The sequence below is a fragment of the Sylvia atricapilla genome, chromosome 6, assembly GCF_009819655.1.
Source record: "Sylvia atricapilla isolate bSylAtr1 chromosome 6, bSylAtr1.pri, whole genome shotgun sequence".
Lineage (NCBI taxonomy): Eukaryota > Metazoa > Chordata > Aves > Passeriformes > Sylviidae > Sylvia > Sylvia atricapilla.
Genome location: NC_089145.1, coordinates 22662735 through 22683619, shown reverse-complemented (window position 1 = coordinate 22683619; position 20885 = coordinate 22662735). Strand labels below are relative to the sequence as shown.

Genomic DNA, 20885 nt, shown 5'->3' with positions numbered 1-20885 from the left:
GTGAGAAACAGAGTATCTCTGATACCAGCCCTTGATGGAGTGGAGTAGGCTGAGTCAGGGAAAGTTGTGTGCAAACATCTTTCATTCAGATGTATGTCAGCTTTTCCATCTGGATTCTGGAACTTTAATTTGTGTCTTCAGTTGTCAAAATAAAGGTTGAAAATCCCACCTGCTTATTCAAGTGGTTGACAATTATATTAAAGGGCTTTTATTTTATTTTTTTTCCTGTTAAGGTATGAACTATAGCTAGGCAATGCAAAAGCTCTTGTAATTCTCCATGTGATCTGTACTACCAAGTCTTCATTCAGAGTAAGCCTCTTTTATACAACCAATGAACAGAAAGGCAGAAAATGTCAGCCTAAGAGCTCACAGCAGGAACAAAGAATCTATAGGCACCAAAGGTTTACTGGTACTTTATATTTTGTCATCACAGAGTATTCCTGTCTGAAATACCATGTATATGCTTTTGCTATTCTTATACATGCCTTCTATCAGAATCTAGAGAAAACATGTGGATAGGATGACTGTGAAATATGTTGTCAGGCCTGAACCTGCCCCTAAAGTCTGGATTGCAAAAACAGGCTTTCATCTTTCTGCTTTGGCAGGTCTCTTTCTAATGGCAGATGTGACAGATAAAAAAGCTATGTGATTCTGGACAGTATCAGTGTGAATGGCCAGTGACCCATTTTATCCTTCTACTGCTTTAAAGAAAAATAAGCGATATAATTATTGGGTGTTGAAACAAGCAAGATGACTTTGAAACACATTTATGGCCCAATTTTTTTTAGAACAGAATGTGATAAAAGTAAACAACCATGCAGTGGCAGTATATGCCAAAGCTACAGTTAAATTATGTATCTGTACATGCATCAGTACACACACAAAAATCTGAAATCTTTGGCCTGTCACTTGTAGAAGCTCACACACTGATAATACTCAATGTCTGAGGAGAGCTTCTTTGTTTTCCTAGCAATAGCAGCAAAAGGCTTTTGTCTGGCTATTCAAAAATGATATATGACAATGATTCTGTACCTATTACATTTCACATCAAATACAATTTCTGGCAAGGAAAACTTAATCTTCCTATATAAGCAGGCAGAAAATATCTCAGAGATTATGCTATGAAATTATTGTCTTTTAGAGAAACTTTGGTGGTCCTTACTTCTACAGCATGTTGTAAGCAGTCTTTTTATAATTCTCGGAACAGCTTGTGGGAAACACGTCAAGATTCCATCTCATGAATGAACTGAATGCCTTCTCCACTCCATATCTCTCTCACTGTATGCTACTCTTAACAGGACCCTCTTCCTTTTCACGTGGTTTCCAAAAGCCTGGGGTCTCTGGCCTAGCTGTGTTAGATTTCACTAGCACTTCTAGGAAGAACCCATCCTGTGCAGGAAATCAAAGGCATCCAAACCATCTTTTCATCATCTTCCAGACTCTTCTCACTTCTGCTTTTATTGAGTGATGATAGAAGTCCATAACAATATGGTTCATTCTTCAACCTCGAGATGAGACCTCATGGCACCATGATTACAGTGTCACCTGTTCAACTGTGGGGTGAATGAAACAACTGTTGGGTAAGTCAGCAAATGGTTGGAACAGTCTACTTGTGGCAGAGAAAGTTCACATCAGAAGAGGTAAGCACAAGGATGCTGCTTAAGGCCTTGGAATCTCCTGAGACACAAAAAGCAAGAAGCAAAGGGATTGTATAGTCAAATCTCTCAACCTGCTCTGTGGGATGTTCTTCCCACAGAGGAGCAAAGGGAGAGGGGTGTGCCAGTGGTCCAGCCTGGTGTGCCCAGGTTTTGTCCTTGTACATAGAAGACAAAGGTTTTCCTTCTGTGGGCTGAACTGAAAGACCAGTTTCCACGGGCTCAGCAGTTTATTAGGGAACTGCCTCTGCTTAAGGAGTCTATTGGGATTTGACTCTTGATGAGGGGTCAGGAGGCTTGGAAGAGAGGGGTGAGACATGTCTGACAAGCCAGATAGGGTGAGGAGAAGGGGAATTAGGATGCTGCAGTGCTACAAAGGAATCTAACAATTAAAGTGAGACTGAGATGTGTGAGGGAAGTTTTGTACCAGGGAGGTGAACATGTCATCAAGGAACAAAGGCTGAGTGAGTTGTCATGAATAAGATGTGAAACATCAAAGAAAAAAAAAAGTCAAGAAAAATCTATGCAAAACCTGAACTACAGAAGGATCAAACCCCCTGAATTTCTAAACAACTTTCTGTACATAGTTAATTTGTTTTCCTGATGCATGGGCATCAACTATATTCCAAAACAGAATGACAAACTCCCAGTAGAATCAGTAGAACTGGGTATTTTTTTGAATATTTTGCATTTTGCTTACTATTTGCACTCTGTCTGAGAGATATAGTGACCAGAATTATAATCACCTTCTGGCTACTAGATGCTCCTTGTGAAGTACCCAGAAAAGGGTTGTCACATGCCATGAGAAACATCAAATGATGGCATTTATTATCCTCTTCCCCAAGCTGGGCATTCTGAGAAATAAGGCAAAAATAAATGAGTCAGAGAAAGATAATCACTCCATCGGCTCAAGAGAAAACTGGGACGGACATCTAGCTCTTCAAGTCTATTCATGCAGGTTCTCCTGTGCTCAGCAGCCCACTGCCTGACACCAGTGTGGTAAGCAGTATGACTAATATCTAGCATATGTTGTTTGCTTTCTCATTTTCTCCAGAGGAAGCAGCATATGCTCTAGTGTGTCTTGTTTGGTAGGCTTTTCTGCTCTCTTTTTAAATAGAGGTGCTGCTCTGCATTTATCCTGCAGAAAGCAGCTCCAAAAGGTTCAGACCCTGTGCTTTGAGGGGCAGGTGGTAAAGCATGGGACAGCGCTTAATTCTTGCTTGTGTTTGTTCTGCAGTCTCTGAAGGATGAGAAAGTTTTGCCTGACTTATACAGAGGCTTTACTCTGACCACAGAGTTAGTGTGCAGGGCTATCATAACAGGGCTTCTCAGGCCAGCAGCTTTTGGCAGTCACTCTCTTTGCCTTAAGACAAAAAAATCCAACCTCTTGAGCATACCAGCAAGCCAACTCTGAGAAGTATTGCTAGAGAGATGATAAAACATTTGGATGCACTTTCTGTGAGTTAGCTAACAAGGCCAGCCCCTTCTGCTGACGTCTTTCCTCTCTATCACACATCAGACTTTTCCCAGTGGAGCTGGAGAACAGGCTTCAATGAAAACTGCCTGTTTGCAGCTCTATGGAGATTGCAGGCACCACAATTATTATTTCCTCTCCCTGACCTGGAGCAGCAACTCCATCAGCAGGATAGAAAGGTAGCCTTGTTGCCTAGCAAAGGTGGGATGATTTATCTGTGTGAATAGATTGGTCCCTTTTCTCTTCTGCACAAGAGAATTGCTTTCAGACTTCCAAGGAGAATGAAGCCAAGCTAGAAATCGGAGTGGATGTGGGAGAGCTGCTCTCCCAGGGAGTAGAAAGAGCCACAGGGTCTCTGTGCTTTCTGTTCCTGTGCAGCGCAGGACAATGGTTCTGTCTGCTCCAGTTATAGCCCTGGGGGCTACCTTAGGGACTGCAACTAGCATCCTTGCCCTCTGCGGTCTCACCTGCTTCTGCAAATGCAAGCAACCTGGGAAAGGACTCTCAGAAAAGGATCAGGAGGAGGAGACGGAAAACACTAAGCCCAGTGTGCTTCAGCCAGTCCAGCAAGTAAGGCACAGTCTCTAATTTACTCTGTGATTTTTCTTTAAATGCAGAGGGTGGGAATGCAACTTCTCTGTTAGGCTACTCAGCATGTGATTTGTGCTGCCTGTTTATCTGCTTGCTGTGTTCAGGATATAACAACATGCCAGCGGGAGGAGAAGTGAGGGAAAAACAGAGACGAGCTGGGTACCACAGAATTACCGGAGGCAGGAGACAGCTGCCATGGAGCCAAAGAGAAAGCTGCTAATGGCAGAAACAGGGGATGAGGACTGGAAATGCTGCTTAATTGTTAAGATAGATCAAAAGAGAAATCATTTCCTAAGAAGAGAAGACTGGACTGTACCAGGTGGCACACAGCATTGTGAAGAGGAGATGGCTCCTGCTGAGATCTCATATAGCAGCTATTTAATTCTATTCACAATATCTCATAGTTCCTGCAGGATAGTTCCCTGTCAACAGCTGGTTTCTTGTGAAAACCTTCCTTTCTCCTCCCTCTGCCCCTCTAACTGAGGGAATTAATCATGTGTGAAGTTAAAACAAGGCATTGAAATCATGACAAAAAGCAAGTGAGAATCTAGGTTGTGATGACTGAACAATCTCATCACACTGTGAATTTCTTTTTCACTGACCATATAAGCAATGTGGAGTATGGATAGTGTCAGGTATCCCTGTGTATTCTTTGATTTTTGTTAGAATCCAAGCAGTCTGATTTACTCTCGAGCTCAGTGCAAGAGGGAGCTAGGGGAATAATGGAATGCTTCTAATATACTTAATAATGGGAATCTCTTCTTCAAAGGGAAGTGTTTGATGATTTCCTCGGTTGAATGTGGTCTTTAGCATGAGCTATAGCTCTGAAAGTCAGTTTCTGAAAGTCAGTTTCTGAAAGTATTAGCTACTGGCTGTTGCTCATGATATTTGCCTGTGTCTTTTTCACTTTCACCCAGCTATTCCACCAAGTGTTACACCGTAGAAGCCCATTCCAAAGGCCTATCCTCCATTGTATAAGTCTTTGTTTGCATTTTAATTATTTGAGCTGACTACTATTTTTGTATTCTTTAAGAGTGTTGCAGGAGTCCTAATTGAACTCCTCTGCAATGTTTGTAATTCAATAGTCAGCTTTTCTCTGGCTTTCAGTCTTGGGCTCTTAGTAGAAAAAACCTTGGCATCCTCATGTTCCTGTTGCAGTTTATGCTCAGGAAAGATGACCAAATCTACAAACAGTACTTTAAGAACTTAAAGAAAGAACTTTTTAGGTACAGAGAATGGCATTAGCTGATCTTGTTGGCTGCTAGAGGGGGGAATAGAGGTGTGGGAGGATGACTCCACTGACCATGAATTAAGTTCTGCATGGAGTTTAGGACTTCTCAAGAGATTGCTGCTAATTCTGAGCCTCTCTCCATGAGCATGGTGAATAACTCCTAGTACCTGTTTGCATTTCCCTAGGATGAATTTCACCTGCTATTCTGTTTGATAGCTTAGTCATGTCCCTTTCAGGATTCTTTCCTGTGTTTCCTACAAGAAGGGGGATTTGCTAACACCCTGTATATAAGCATGTACAATTATGTGGAGATCTTTCCAAGTTTACTGTTAATGTGAATGAAAAATGTGTAACTTTGACAGCCATATCACTTTGCATAGCAACTTTTCTAGCTGTTGTCTGCAGCAACACAATCCGCAGACAACTTTACCATGAGGCTCTTTCTATGACAGTTTGGTGCTGTGATCTCCAAACCCAGAAACACCTCAAATCTTCATTTTAACTCCATCCTTGGACTGGGCTTTTTTTTCCTTTTATACAGCCTTTTGGGAAACATCTTGGGAAAGTGTTAATCTGTCCTGGATCTTGTCCATGGAGGTGCTATCCTGTTTGCAGGACTAAAATAAGCACTAAGTCTCCATATTGTTCAGTTAAGCCTCCAGTACCCAGCAGCTATTCAGTTATGGTCCTCACAATACGTCTACATTCATCAAGTTTTGCCATGACTTAATCCAGTATTTGACCAACAGGGGATAAAATCATTCAACCTGCCCTAAATGTATTGTTATTACCCGAGTGAGTGCATTCTTCCAGCATCGTAGACTTTTTAATTTGAAGTATTATTTCCAATGTTACTGGCTTTATGGGGTTTTTTTAAAGAAGTCTGGACATATTATAGCAGCCGAGTGAACATTCTGTCACAGAAATGTGCAAAATGTTCTTAGTTTGCATATTCCATATGTTTAGCAATTCTTTCCAATTAAAATAATTTTCTTGCCAGGAACATGAATTCTCCTATGCTGTCACTGATTCAGAATCAGTCTCTATACCTTCAAGAAATGAATCTCAATTTGAGTTCTGAGCTTGTGAAATTTTATTATCTCTGTGTTTATAAATTGTTCTGTTGGGACTTTTTTCTGACTACATTAGTACACAGTATGTCCTAGTCAGTGTTGGACACATTTAATTATTGAAATCTGTTGAGGCCACTGATTCTGATAAACACAGATGACAAAAGAAAGATGTAGCAAGTCTGCATTTTATTCACTTGGCATGTCTCCCATGACAGTGATGCTTGTATTTGCTACAGACAGAGGCTCCCCAAGGACATGCCCTGCATACATAAGAAGGAAGAGTTCAAACACAAACATACATCTACAAAAAAATGAGAAACTGCTGTAAATTTGCAAAGTTTCATCAAAGCCTACAGAGGATTCCTAAACACATCCAGCAGTGGCAACAGTCTGGTGCTTTGAGTGAGACTGGGCAGGGACACTGAAGGATCATTTGCAGCCTCCTTGCTTGTTTTGGTTCACTTGCTTTCATGTATTTTTGCAGAACTATATAAACTCATGTCGGTATTTAGGACACAACTGCTGAGTTGCAAAGGAACTTCCATAGGGCACTTCTATGTAAGTGGATTAGCACACAGCACTTGGGAAAAAGCTGGCAGCAAAATAATAAACAGAGGCAGATGCAGTTGGAAGAGGGGGTGGGCTAGTCCCACTGTGCTTGCATATGTCTCTTGTCTCTAATTCTGCAGAGCAGACAGACAAGAGGAATATTTAGACCCAATGGGGTTCTTAGATGCTGCGTGCTGATGGATTTCCTGACTAAATACCTAGCTTTTAGCAAGAGGAAGAAAAGATTGTACTAACCATGCTTCAAATTTGTGTAGTGTTTTTCATCCAAAGGATCTGGAAGTGCTTTGTCTGCTGGCAGCACAGAGCAATGCAGGCAGGACGCTCCAGTGTTTGGCCAGTGAGTGGCAGGACAGCAGCCTGACACAGCAGCTCCAAGAGACAGGACAGCAGAGGCTCACCACCACGACAGGCACTCTGTGTGTGCTGGATGAAATGCCTCTGCACAGCAAAAGCAACCTGCCCTTTCTAGCTGCTGTCCGGTGATTCCTCATGTATTCTTCTTGGTTGGTTTGCTTTAATTTTAGAAGAATGGAAAACTGCATTTAAAGTTTGGATGAGTAACTTCACATTTCCTAGGTATTTCAGGACTGATGAGGCTCACATCTCTACAAGAGGGATCTCACTTACAGCCCCACACCGTGTAATTTATATAATATCTAAACTCAACTAAATGCTAGGTGAGGATGGCACACAATGACGTTTTTCATTCTCAGCCCACTTCTCTTTCAAAGCCCAAAAACTTAGACTGAACAAAATGCTATGTTGCATAGTGGACTTCCTAAACACTGGTGCAGTGGCTGCCTTGAGAAGATGGAGTCACTGATGTAATTAGTTCCCTACCATTACCAAGTGTATGCAAGTAGAAGGTATCAGTGTTGACAAGAAAGTCTCCAGACATACAGGCAGTGGCTTGTACAAGGCCAGGAAAAAACATGGTAGGACTGACCAGAGGCCCTGCTTTTTTCCTGTCCCAGCTCATCTAATGTTAAGACATTGGGAGGAATTAGTGTAATTAGTGCAAAGTCATAAACAAGGTTTTAATTTTCAGTTCAACGTTAAGAAAACTGCAGAGCCAGTCCAGCCTCGAGCACTTCTGAAGTTTCCCAACATTTATGGCCCCAAACCAGAAGTAACTTCACCTGAAATTGTTAACTACACACAGTACTCTCTGAAGACAACAGAAGAACCAGCTACTGGAAAACTTACTGCTTTGGATGAGAATAGGATGAAGATACAAGTCAATGAAGAGTTGTTTGTTCTCCCTCAAAACGGTAGGAGCTTTTGGTCTTCAAACTAACAGTTGTTTTAGTGGGTGTAGATCTGTAATACTTTTAAGCATAATGTGATTGTTGTTAGATAAATAAATATGGAAATGAAGACATGGGATGCTTTTTGCTTTCTTATCATGAGCACTCTGAGCTTTGTTTTCAATATATTTGTTTAGCAGAAGGAAGTCATGGAGCTCATAAGGACATTCTGATAACAAAGCTATGGTTGTATCTGGTTGCAATTTTTTTTTTAACCTGAACATTTTTGTTTTGAAGAATCTGTCTCCCTGGTAGCAGATATTTTGTAGAAAAGCACATTTAGTGTAGTTGTGCTGAGAGCAGTAGCAAGAGTATATGTGAAATATCTGGCCAAAATTAGGCAGAGTATCTCCTCCAGGTCAAATGCTAGCTGTCCAGCAATTGTCCTTGTCAGGGACAGTGGGTGTCAAGGCTTCTAACTTTTTCTGCTCCTTTATTGCCATGGTTTGGTGAGATGTTCTTCAGTTATTGTAATGTGCAGTGAAACTGAAGGCTGACACCTCAAAGATTTTTGCAAAACAGAATTCCTGTTTCCCAGCCAGCCCAAAGGGTAACACTCCAAATCCTGAAACATAAGATTTCTGGAGCATGAGAGAAAATGTAATCTTAATTATATGCATCTGGCAGCATGTCTGGGTTTCTTCCATACTGATTTTTAACTTCACAGCCATCTTTTAACAGATAATTTACTCTTATGGTTACCACTTTAATAAAGCCTTCCTGAAGATTTGCCAGAGAGACGATGCCATCTTGCTATTATTTTTATTGAGCACTCTTTTTAGTTTTTTAAATTTTTTTTAATTATATTTTTGTCCTTCTGAAAGGACAATTGCTCCCTTCACCCTTGCAGACTGAGGCTTGTGAGTATGGAAAAGAAAGTACCATGGGAAGCAGATGCATTGGAGGAAGAGACTGTCTGAGCCACATCCTTAGGTGTCAGGGAAAAGATTATAGGGTGGAAAGGATGAAAGGCTGCATTTAGGCTAAAGCTTTATATAAGTGTTGGTGTAAGAGCCTCTCTGCACTGCTAATGGCACAAGCAAGTTTCCTTCCTGTTCTGCCTGATTTTATAGCTCAAGTGTTGCTAAAATTAAGCAAGAATTGTTGCATTCTCCTTTTGATGCCACAGTGAACTGGTCTGAACTGTGGCTGAGATTTTTAGGAGGAAGTGTGCTGGTTCCACTATTGTCTTCTGTGAACTGACCTTGCAGATAACAGCTTTGGATGACAAAAACCTCTGGGTTCTCTTTTAGTCTTGCAACTTGCTTTATTTCAGTATGAAATACATACTCAGCTCCAAAATCATGCATGGAGAAACTGCCTTATGGATTCCAAAGTTCATTGCCTTCAACCTGGTCAGGTGCTATAGAAATTGATGTCTTTTTCATGACAAAGAATTCATTGATAAAATTAAAAAAAAAACCCAAAATATTTAGAGAGGTCTGACCTAATGCACAGTTGCACAATGGTTCAAGAGCAGACTCACATTCTCATTGCAGCAAATATAAGATTAAATTTAAAAATGCCAGCTAAAAGAACATAAAACAATATAACAAGTAATGAGTGTCATTTAGACACCTTGGCCTAGTCATAAGGTAAAAGAGCAAGTGTGAACCATCATAGAGCACAAGGTGGTGCAGAGCAGAAGGCTTGTCCAAGTGCTGTAGAAACAGCTGAAAGTGCAAGTAAACAGAGCAAAAAGGATGTATGATGATGGAGGAAGAAGGAAATTAAATTATAATCCTGCATACAATTTTAGAAATAGTGAGACATTTGGAGAACAAAGTCAGGGGAAGGTGTATTTGTTGCGTGGGGAAGGGGAAGAGCTGCTTGCTAAAGGGGCTTATGTCAGTTCCAGGTGTGGTAAAGGACGTGTGTGTCACAGAGCACCTGAAGCCCGAGCGGGCGGCCAGCGGTGGCCAGGCCCCCGAGCTGCACTTCTCGCTGCTGTACGACCCGCAGCAGGCAGAGCTGCGCGTGGCCCTGCTGGAAGGTAAGGACACATCCCCCAGCCTGCATGGGGCAAGACACCTGGTGATCATGCTTAGAGACAGTCCTAAGACCAACAGGTGCCCTCAGGACCACTGGATGTTTCTGTCTTCTAAAATGTATCAATACTCTGACTTTTAGCCCTGGTTCTGGGCTTGCAGAACAGGAATACCTGCCAATGTCACTGCTTGAAGAGAGAGCATAGCTTGGGAATAGCTTTGTCAGGAGCCAGGATGGGCTCCTCCAGTCCCAGACATGGCACAAAGCAACTTCTTCTTTCTATTTTTTCCCTTGGGGGCAAGAGGAATGGGATTACTATCTCCTTCCTCTCTATACCTTTCATACCTGATCTACTCCCTACTGCCTTTTTCTCAAGTTAAGTCAAAGCCAGAGCTGGAGATACAGACTTATTTTGAGAAAAGTCCTTCTGGCAGTGCCCGGCCAGGCAGCCAGGCTCCATATCACTCTCTAACAACTGTAACAGCTTCTCCACTCAGGGCTGAAGCATCATCAGTTCCTCTGGGAGCATAAAATAAGCTGAATGAATAATCTATGCACAGTGTAGATCTCTGTGGAAACCTAATCGAATCACACCCTCTGAGGCGAGAATTGAAAGGGTGCTGAATGGCAGCCACTGCTGGGGGCCTCCTGCCAGCAGCAAGCCCACAGCTCCCCTTCAGGATGAACACCCACGCCGGCTGGCTGCCACTCTGGCACTGCTGTGCACAGGACATGGCTCTGGTCCCCAGTTCCACTGCCTGAGAAGCCAGGAGAGGCCTGTGACCCCTGGGTCCTGGCAGTCAAGGAGCAGCTGTCCTTGGGCTGGCTGCAGCAAGGACAACAGTTTTTCCCTCAAAGCCATGATAATCAATGACTCCTTGGAGTTTGTTCCTTGGACATTGGGTTTGTTCCTCTTGCTGCCAGAGAAGGTATGGAAATTCTGTTGATGCAGCTGAAAGAGGAGTGTGAAATGCCGTTCTCACGCTGGGCTTTTCAACATAAATTGATATAAAATTAGGGATGAATGTCTCTTGACATTCTTGACCTCTTGACAGGTCTTTTGGGCTGTGGGATTGCTTCTGATGGATTCATTTACCAGAGGCTGGACCAGCAGAATGCAATAACCCTTAGACATATCCCACATTGGCCTGGAGGGATGGACGTGTGCCAAGGGAAGCTCTATCCCATCTTTGATGTCTGTGACTGACCTTCTTGCTTTTAAAGTCATTTAAGAAGCTTTTCTTGTGTGCTAAGGCAAATGAGAATTGCCAATCCCTGTTTCACGCTGCCTCATTTCAGTGCTGTTCTGCATCTTTCAACAGAATGTGTTTCCTTGAACTCAGCTGTTGCTCTCCCAAACACTGGCAGCATCCTTCTGCAGTGGCACAAGGACAGGGACATTGTGCAGCCTGAGGAAAACACCACAGCATGGGCTCGCAGCTTAATCTGCCCTCATGCAGGCAGGAACAGGGGTCAATGTCTATGCAGCTGTTTTATTTTCTGCCTCTCATGAAACAAGCGATTTAGATATTTCAGGGCTGTCTTTTGTGAGAGGTCCTTACCATCCATCTTTTCCAGCTATGCATGGCAGAATGAGTGGGGACCAAGATGCTGGCTGCCATTGCTACATACTGGGCACACTGGAGAGCAAGTCTGGTATTGCTGAGGCCCAGACTGAGCTGAAGAAGAAGGTACTTCACACCCTTTGGGAAGAGGTGCTGCGATTCCCATTAACAGAGGAGGAGATGCCAGGCGGGACACTAACTCTCACCCTGAGGAACTGTGACAAGTTCTCAAGGCACAGCATTGTGGGGGAACTCAAACTGAACCTTGCTGAAATGGAGGAATCCTTTGGGAAGGCCCAGTGGGAAAGGCTAAAGAGCCCAGAGAAGGTATGGACTCAGTCTGTGTCAGTCGCTCAGAAACCCTAATGATTAAGAGTTTGGACAAGAGAAGCCCTTTTCCTGGAGAGTTGCATGTGGGTGGGTGGCTTTATTTGTTTGGAGCAGATTTAGAGGGGTGATGTGTGACTGCAGAGATCACTCAGCATAGCTCTGTGCTCGTCTGTAGTTCATCTTATCAGAACCCCTTCTGTCTGCTGCTCCCAGCTCTTAATGTGTCTCAACTCCCTCAACTCTTCTCCAATTACATTACAATCTGACACAAGCATCTGTAATTTCAAATTCTATTTCTAGAAAAAGGTGTGTGAGCTTCTGAGAATTAGTGATACAGGACCAGAGTGGCAAGAGCTAAATATCAGAGTGCCTACAGAACTTGATGGAGCAACTCTGCAAAGCTGAGTGTGGTAGGGCATAGGGTGGCACCTGAGGGAGCCTTAAGCTAGGAGTGAAATACATCATTGGGACTGGAATGCTGGACTGAAGGACACTTATACTTGTTGAAATTAATCCAGTGCTATTCGTTCTGAAAGGTGTCAAAATATCATTCATTGCATTATATTGGTTTCCTTAAACATCAAAATCTTCCTTTCCTTCCTTACCCACATCTTGCCAGCTGCACAGACAGGAAAAATGGAGAGAAGAATTCCAACAGTTCTTAGAGTGGGTAGAGGGAATGCTTCATGTGCACTAATTTCTTGCACATTTCCTCAGGAGCCTTTTCCCTACCCTGAACTCGGTAGTTCTTCTAGCAGCAGCAATTCACTTGACATGGCAGCAGGATGCTGCTACTGCTGCTGCTCGTTCATCACAAGTGGTACCTCTTGTAGTCTGCTGTGGTACGGCTGAGCAATGCAAAACAACATCAGCTCTGTCACCAAGCAGGATGAAACAAATTATTGCCTGTCACCATCAGGGGTGAGGGCTCTCCACTGAGCTGGCCACAGACACAGAGTACAGAGCTGGCATTTCTGATTTCCAATGTGCTGATGAATCTGATGTCCACTTGAATACTAGCAGGACTGTCCACACTAAAAAAACCCCATTTGTCAGGGATAGAGACAGCAGAAACAAGTGGGTGGTCTGAATGAGTTCAATAAACTTCAAGCACAAGACTCAATATTTGTCTAATACCTGTAACTCTCTCCCTCTCTCCCCCCATACTGAAGCATCTGCTTTTTTAGCAATGCCCAAGGAACAGCCTGTTCACAGCAGTGATAGGTTGTTACTCCAGTGCACCTGAGGAGTCCTGATATACAGGGAATTCTGCCTTGGTCCAGCTTCACAACCACACACAGAAACAGGACAGCGTTTATTTCTTCTCCAGGCTGACAGCACAAGGTTAACGCCAGCAGTACTGCTGAACAGTGCCCCAGTTTGAGCTGAGGATGTGCAGTGAAAGCTGAATTTGCGTCATCTGGGACCTGAGAGAGCCAACCATTGCACAGATAGCTTATGTATACAGATCCTGAATCATTCATTGAGAACCAGAGAGGGAGGGAGTGAGGAACAGCTGATCAAAAAAGAGGAGCTATTTTTGACAACATTCATCCAGGAGCAAAGTTACTGAGTTTTGTCGAGAAAGTGTGACATTTCCTTGAAATGCCAGGAAGGGCAGAAATTTCGTTCTTACCTTCCCAGTAATTCTCCCACACACAAGGGAAGGAGCCCAGAGCCGAGCTTACAGCTAAGCAGGTAATGCAATTAGCATTCAGGAATTCATTGAGCCCTGTGAGCAATGCAAAGCGCAGATACTGTAGACTGATATCCTTATCTTTTCCTTCCCTCCCACTGCTTTGCTAATGACAGTGATGATAGTGGGCTGATGATAGTGTGTCCTTGCATAGCAACTTCCCTTTTGTGATTTCGTGGTGCTCTGCACGTAATTCATTGATAACCCCTTGTTGCTTTTTATTCATATTGCATAGAAAGAAAGACTGAAGCTCTGATAGTTGTATGAATTTGCAGGATTTCAGCATAAAATGTAGGTTATGGATTTAATAGGAAAAAAGAAACAAAGAAAACACAGCCCAGAAGGGGAAGGAAAAGTACCTCTGGTTTGGTCTGTTCACCCAAAACTCCAGCAGAGACCAACCATTGTAAGTTTTGTTTTCATGTGGATACAGGCTGGCCAAAAACTTCATCAGCCCACTAGGAGCTAGAAAGTCATAAGTACAAAATGTGATCCGAGTACAATGTGTGTTTGTGCGTGTGTGCACGTCTACAGCCCCACCCCCTCCCAATCTCCACTGCATCCGTCTGTGCCTGGAGCTACAGGAACCAATTCTAGCCGAGAGCTATAGAATGGGACCTGCTGAGAGGTAGTGGGGGTAAATAAACAAAAACAGTTCACGACATGCCTAAATTCTGGGTTCTCATTGAGGTGGTTTTTTTTTGGGTTTGTCCCTCAGTGTACAATTCTTTTGTAGTGGGCATACAGGCATTTGAAACTGCCTCTTTTTATCTGTGGGCTTTTCTAAGGTCCACTTCAATTTAAGACAGGATTCATATAAGTGAAATGCCTACAAGCCCTTCATTGCTACCTGAGTGCATGAAAAAAAAGATTTACTTGGGCTGACTTGGGATTGAATTTCAGGCTTCCTTTCTAATGGCCTTCTACCTGATTTTTGCAGGACAAATTAGTCATTTGAACCAGACAGCGATGACAGCCACGTTTTCTGGAGAGTCCATCAGCTCACGGAGAGCATACAGGGGCCTGTCCTTGCCTTGCAGTTTTGAGTAACTGGTTGAAAACTTACTTTGAAATATTTATGCCTCACTTAGTAGTGACACTGCAGAGCTCAGAAATAGCCTGGAGAAGGGCTGTCTATCCTCGAGGATTTAGAACATGCTAAGGAGCCCAGAATGAGTCTGTTGAATAGGCATTGGCTTTTTGGGACTCTTCTAGGTCATTAACCTCACACTAAACCAGATTTCTGTCACAAGCTCCCACTCACTGAGAGAATAACTATTCCGCTTTTGTTCCTTGCCATGGACTGTCAGCTCCGCGCACAATGGAGTGGGATTTCTCTTCTTCCCTGCTGGCTCCCAAGAAGGAAATGGCACTTCTCTCCTACAGGAGAGCAGTGGTGGTGTGACTGTGTCCCTAGGCTTTCCCCCCAAGGGCTGCTTGTCCAGGGCAAATGGAAAGGGAAAGGGAAAGGGAGTCTCCCAGAGAGGAAGCAGGGAGAGCCGCTCACAGTCCTGATGGAAGGCAGGTAGGAAGCAAGAGTAATGTACTGTGCCCAGCTCACGGAGGATTTCGGCTTGGCTGGGTTTTTCCTCGTATGAGATAGTGTCAGGGGAGGTGAAGCTCCGGCTCCAGGTCAGACTCCGCCCCAACCACCGCCTCTGCTTTCCAGAGAGCTCTACACTACTGCTGGACAGTGCAGGCTGGAGGCTGAATCCAGTCAGAGCCTTCTGGGAAATGGAGCACCTGAAACCAAAAGTGAATTGTGAAAAGCAGTAAAGGGGGTAGTGGACATAAATACAGGGCAGTTAGGTGATCTCTCAAAACAGGAATTTCTGACTATTTGCCTCAAATATATATGTCAGCCTCAAACCTTCTTCTGAGTAAATATTCCACTAAAAGTTGATGTCAGGAAGCAGTTACTTTCAAGTGACATAAGGATTCAGTAACTCACATTATCGGAGCCTTATGAGTGGAGGAGCCTCTCAGGCATCTTTGCCAGGTGTATTCTCATCCAGCGTAACTGGAAAGATCTCCTGTACAAAGACAGAGACACAACTTAGCTGGCCCAAGACCTTCCACCTATCAGTCTTCTACTCCTGTTTTCCTAATGTTCTGGCCAAGATTATATGAAAAATTAACCCTTTCTGTGTCTCCATTTACAGGAGCCATCCACAGGACATGGGGAAGTTCTGCTCTCTATTAGCTACCTGCCAGCAGCTAATCGCCTGCTGGTGGTGATTATCAAGGCTAAAAACCTCCATTCCAAGCAGCTGAAAGATCTACTTGGCAGTGGTGAGTGTTATAGCAAGGAAATAGATACTGTTGTTTCTGCTATTATGTAAATCTAGAAAGAAAGTGGGAAAGGTGAAGTTTAGCAGGAAAAAAATAAAATAGATGTCCGGCTAAGAAAGCCAAAGAGATTTGAATAATTTCTAAAAAGTGAAAAACAAACACCCCCTGATCAATATTTCTTCTGTGCTCTCTCAGTTTGATGTCATCAGTGTAAATTCTCTTGCATTTTTGGGTGCAGATTTAGGCATCACAATATAAAGAAACATTAAGATATTAGAGAGTGTCCAAAGGAGGGCCATGAGGATGGCAAAGGACCTGGAGGGGAAGCCTTATGAAGAATGGCTGAGGTCACTTGCTCTCTTCAGCCTGGAGAAGACATTGAGGGGAAACCTCATTGTGGTCTTCAACATCCTCACAAGGGGAAGTAAAAGGGCAAGCACTGATCTCTTCTCTTTCATGGGCAGGGACAGGATCTAAGAACACAGCATGAAGCTGAGTCAAATGAGATTTAGGTTGGTCACAGCATGAGCCTGATGTAGTTTGAAAAGTGTTTGGACAACCCTCTTGGGCACATGGTGTGATTTTTGGGGTGTCCTGTGCAGGGCCAGGAGTTGGACTCCATGACCCTGATGGGTCCCTTCCAACTCAGCCTGTTCCTGTCCAGTCTAGCCCATTTGTTCCATGCTCATTAACATGGTGTGTCTCTCCCCTCCCTATACAGATGTTTCTGTCAAGGTGACCCTGAGGCATCAGTCACTGAAGCTGAAGAAGAAGCAGACCAAACGTGCAAAACACAAGATCAACCCTGTGTGGAATGAGATGATCATGTTTGAGGTGCCTCATGAGCTCCTGCGTGCCTCCAGCGTGGAGCTGGAAATGCTGAGCCAGGATGGAGCTGGCCAGAGCCATGTGCTTGGCAAGTGCAGTCTGGGCTTACATGTCACAGGCACAGAGAGGAACCACTGGGAAGAAATGCTGAGGAACCCCAGGAAACAAATAGCTATGTGGCACCAACTCCATATGTAGGCTCATCATGATTACTGACAAGGTTCCCATCAGGCCTCAGACCCTGGGGGAATAAGCTGGATTTCACCTTCCACCTTCACCTCCATGAAACTGCTCAGCACAGCACACTGACTACAGCACCCTTCTCTGATCTTCCTGCTCATTCTAGCCCAGGAAACTGTCTGGAAAATGTATTTAAGGAACAATTTCTCACCTAATCTAGTGGTTGTCTCAAACAAGGAGTTGGCTGCCTGGATGGTTTGAATTAATTTTATTTGCCTGCCCACTGTCTCTTCTGAAAGGTCCCTCCTTCTGTAGAGGAGCAGAGGAGAGCAAAGAGGAGCAAAGTTATCATGGAAATGTAAGCCTTTCATTGGCATCTAGTGCTGTCACTCAAGTCCCTTAATGAGTATTGGTTCCACAATCACAAACACACAACTGTTTTATCAATCACAGCTTTTCATAATACTCTACAAGACTGAGAAATGAAGATCAGAGAACTGACTGTCATGGCAAGCACAAAGAATCAGTATGAAAAAGAAAGTGAAGCCGAAGTGCAGTAAATGGACACCTAGAAAAAGATACAGAAGGAAGGGACAGAACAGAGGAAGAAGAAAGGGAGAGAGAGTCAACACCCTCATCCTGTGCAGCCTTTGAAGCAAACACTGCCGAGCAAGAAGTCAAATACCTTACTTTACTTTTGTTTCCTGGAGACTTTGATACCTTGTATTTAAGATTCAAGAAAACTGCTAAAAATATGAATGTTTCAGGACCCTTTAGTAGAATACCTGTATCATTTATCTTTCTATGGTGTCACCCAGGATGATCCCAAATATGGACAAAAATTTATCATTGATGTTACCTCCAAAAACCTGGACCAAATATTTCTGTTTACTGCCATCTTTTCTGTTTGGGTTTTTCTCAAATTTCAAGTATGTTAATTATATTCCAGGCAACATCTAAATTTAGACAAAAGAAGTGGGATCATTCCATACCTCAGCTGATAGATGGTTTTGGTTTGACAGTTAACTATTGCACTCAAATCCTCTTACCAGCATTACTCGAAGAAAACCCTTATTAACTGCCATGTATTTCATCACTTCCAGACAAAAGGAATTCACCAACCAGACAGACTCTCTGGGGCTTGTTTTTCATGTACACTTTCAAGACTTGATGTGGCTTAAACGTTACTTTTGACTGTCCTTTTTTTGTGCCTCTAGATGAACTGAAAGTCTGGCATTGGCAGTGATGATGTCATGACCCTATAAGCACAACTGCTCGTCCTACCACTTTTTTTTTCAAGTAGTAGACACAATTTTAAGGGACTTCCATGGGGACAAGGCGTCCAAAAATCTGGAAACTGAACCATATACTTTGTAGCCCTGAAAATCACAGAGAGCTTCATATTTGCAGGGTCAGATTGCCCCTTGTTTAGATCAAAATATTGAGCTAAGCTTTAACTAATATCCCTCTCATTCTGATGGTGCAGTCAAATAAGCCTAGCAACTTGTCAAGGGAAAGCTGCCATCCTGTTTGCAAAGGGAAAACACCACAACCAGTGTCTGAAAACTGTCTGAAGCACCAAGCACAATGGGTTATGAAGAGGGAAATGAAGTTCAGCTGGAAGTCAGTAACTAGTGGTGACTGGGGCTGGTGAGACTGACAGAGTCTAGCACCTTCATAAATGACCTAGACAATGGTGCAGAGCATGGCCTCGGCAGGTGTTCAGATGATGCAAAACTAGGAGTAATGATTGATACCCAAGGCAGCTGTACTGACATTCAGAGAAATGCTGAGAGAAAATGCTGGAGAAATAGGCTAACAGGAACATCCTGAAATTCAGCAAGAAGTGGGAAGTGCTGTACCTGAGGAAGAACAACCCCTTGCAGTGCAGGAGTGAAGGCAAACAATCTGTAAAGGAGCTTTCTAGAGAAGGACCTGGTGGACACCAAAATGAACACGAACCAGCAGTGGGATCTTGCAGCAGAGAAGGACAACAGTGCCTTTGTGCTGCATTAAGCAATGCCAGCAGGTCAAAGCAGGGTGATCCTTCCTTTCAACTCAGCACCAGTGAGGGCAGTTCTGGAGTGCTGTGTCTATTGTTGGACTTCCCAGTGCAAGAAAAATATGGAGTTTCTGGAGAGAGTGCAGCAAATGGCCATGAAGATGTTTAAGGGACTGGAGCATCTTCTCTAAGAGGAGAGGCTGAGAGAGCTGGAACAGTATAGGTCAATGTCTACAGATACCTGACCTGGGAGAGGACAAAAGAAGATAGAGAGAGAGAGACTCTTTTCACTGGTGTCCAGTGACAGGAAAAGAGCCACGGTCACAAGCTGCAATGTAGGAAATTCCATCTGAACACATGAAAAATACACAAAGAATAAACCCCCTTTTTTATGGTGAGCGTAATCAAATACTGGAACAAGTTGGCTGGAGAGATTGTTGGGGGCCCCCATGCTTGGAGACAGTGAAAATTTGATATGATACAGCATGAACAACCTGCTCTAGTTTATTCCACTTTGAGCAGGGGTGAGTTTGGACAATATGATCTCCAGAGGCCCTTTATATCCTCAGCAATGCTATGATTCTGTGAAGAAACTGACAAGGTTGATGCACACTGAAAACTGTTATCTTCACACTACTATTTCTTTGGAGAGTGGTGTAGTCAGGAATTACAGGATCATTTTGAAGACAGCAATAAACCTTTGAGTAACCAGACAGAAAAGCTAACTATGCCCATGAATCTTACACCAAATATTTTAATCTCTGATATTGACCTATTGCCTAGAGGGCTTGTAAACAAAAAGAAAATTGGTTTCTAGTTTTGCTCTATGACATTTTGTTTACTAACAAAAAGCTGTAGGTTACTGTGAGTAAACTGGACACAGTGGTCTAGTTGATAGTGAATTCTTAATGCTTACTGTGATCCTGATTTGCCTGTAGAGATACCTATAGGTTTGGAATAATAATTTCCATTTAAGAGCAGAATTTATTGGAATATTGGCCTAATCCACATACAGGTTCCAGGCAGCACTGTGATTTTTTTGTGGGATAATGATAAGAAGGATAACTTCACAGTATGATGCTATTTGGCTGGCACTGGAAAGCCTGAAGGGCCAAATATTTGCCTTGCTGCCAACTCCTCTAGTTCTGCATCCTGCTTGTTTCACTGAGCCTTTTATAACATCTTGATGACTGATTGTAAACAGCATTTTCTGCCTGTGCCCTGGTGATTCTGGCACACTTTGTAATAGGTATCAGTCCTACGGCATTTAAAAGCATAGATTCTCAGAATTTCACTTAGCTCTGGCAAAACAATGTCCTCTTTTACAGCAGACAAATACGCGTACACACACTACTTAACCACAAATCTGTCTTAGGAGCAAAGCGGTGCCATCAGTGTTAATGAACGGCATTGTTTCCTCCTTTGCTGCAGTGGGATTTAATGGGAAAGAGAGAAAGAGTGAAAATGCATACATCTCCCCCGGACGGATCATTCTTGCTGTCTGGCATTTTAGCCCGCAAAGAATGCTCCTAGCCATCCGCACAGCCTGAACAAAGACTGCCAGGGAGGAGGCAGCCGCTGGCCGGGGCTGACAGCGGGCACGTAACGGGGACCAGGAATGCTGTGTACGTGTGGTACCCGAGGGGCAGGGACGCGCAGCCCGGCCTTTTGAACTCCGCCAACAGGAGCTGTGTGTCACCGCATTCCAGCGTCTGCCCAAGCCCTGTCCTCATCCCTCTGAACAGCCTGGCCGGCAATACCTGGGTGTCCCTGAGACTCAGCATCCAGCCGAGGTGCTAAATGGCTGGGAATGGTTGTGGTAGGCGACAACGTCATGAAGATAAATCCGAAGTATTTGGAAATACCCTTGTATCAAGCAGCTTCAGCAAATTTAGCCGTCAAAGTATGGCTGAAGCGCAATAAGGACAGAGCCAGACAGACCCTCGGTTTTCAGCTCCTGAAGCGGAAAATGCAGGAGCATCAGCAAGCACCACTGTGTATTGAATTCAAGAATGCTGCTTACAAATTGCATCATAAAAGAAGAAGCGAAAAAACCCAACCCAGTTATGGCAATTAATGTTCCTAAGATATATGTGTGACTA

General features: G+C 43.5%; 1 protein-coding gene and 1 long non-coding RNA gene across 3 annotated transcripts; one reads left to right on the top strand and one right to left on the bottom strand.

Moving 5' to 3' along the window:
* Positions 1 to 3516: 3516 nt before the first annotated feature.
* Positions 3517 to 16971, top strand: SYT13 (synaptotagmin 13). Of its 2 annotated transcripts, XM_066322259.1 has the most exons (6): positions 3517 to 3699; positions 7643 to 7865; positions 9760 to 9894; positions 11469 to 11782; positions 15644 to 15773; positions 16495 to 16971. In XM_066322259.1, the coding sequence occupies exons 1-6, from the start codon at positions 3517 to 3519 to the stop codon at positions 16797 to 16799; spliced, it is 1290 nt and encodes a 429-aa protein (XP_066178356.1). In that variant the 3' UTR covers positions 16800 to 16971. The 2 variants fall into 2 exon arrangements, with proteins under 2 accessions (XP_066178356.1, XP_066178357.1); XM_066322260.1 differs by lacking the exons at positions 3517 to 3699; positions 7643 to 7865 and adding an exon at positions 7967 to 7981 and having other exon boundaries at positions 9798 to 9894.
* LOC136363183 (uncharacterized) lies at positions 15152 to 15688 on the bottom strand. Its single transcript, XR_010743920.1, has 3 exons — positions 15621 to 15688; positions 15433 to 15514; positions 15152 to 15224 (listed from the first exon to the last, which is right to left on the bottom strand). It is a non-coding gene; the product is annotated as an uncharacterized lncRNA (long non-coding RNA).
* Positions 16972 to 20885: the final 3914 nt, after the last annotated feature.

What these genes read in the sequence shown, in the direction of transcription:
- SYT13 (XM_066322259.1), top strand. Translation starts at nt 3,517, where the DNA reads ATGGTTCTGTCTGCTCCAGTTATAGCCCTGGGGGCTACCTTAGGGACT. An exon ending in GCGCGTGGCCCTGCTGGAAG is followed by an intron (nt 9,895 to 11,468) that starts GTAAGGACACAT and finishes CATCTTTTCCAG; the next exon opens with CTATGCATGGCAGAATGAGT. An exon ending in GGCTAAAGAGCCCAGAGAAG is followed by an intron (nt 11,783 to 15,643) that starts GTATGGACTCAG and finishes CTCCATTTACAG; the next exon opens with GAGCCATCCACAGGACATGG.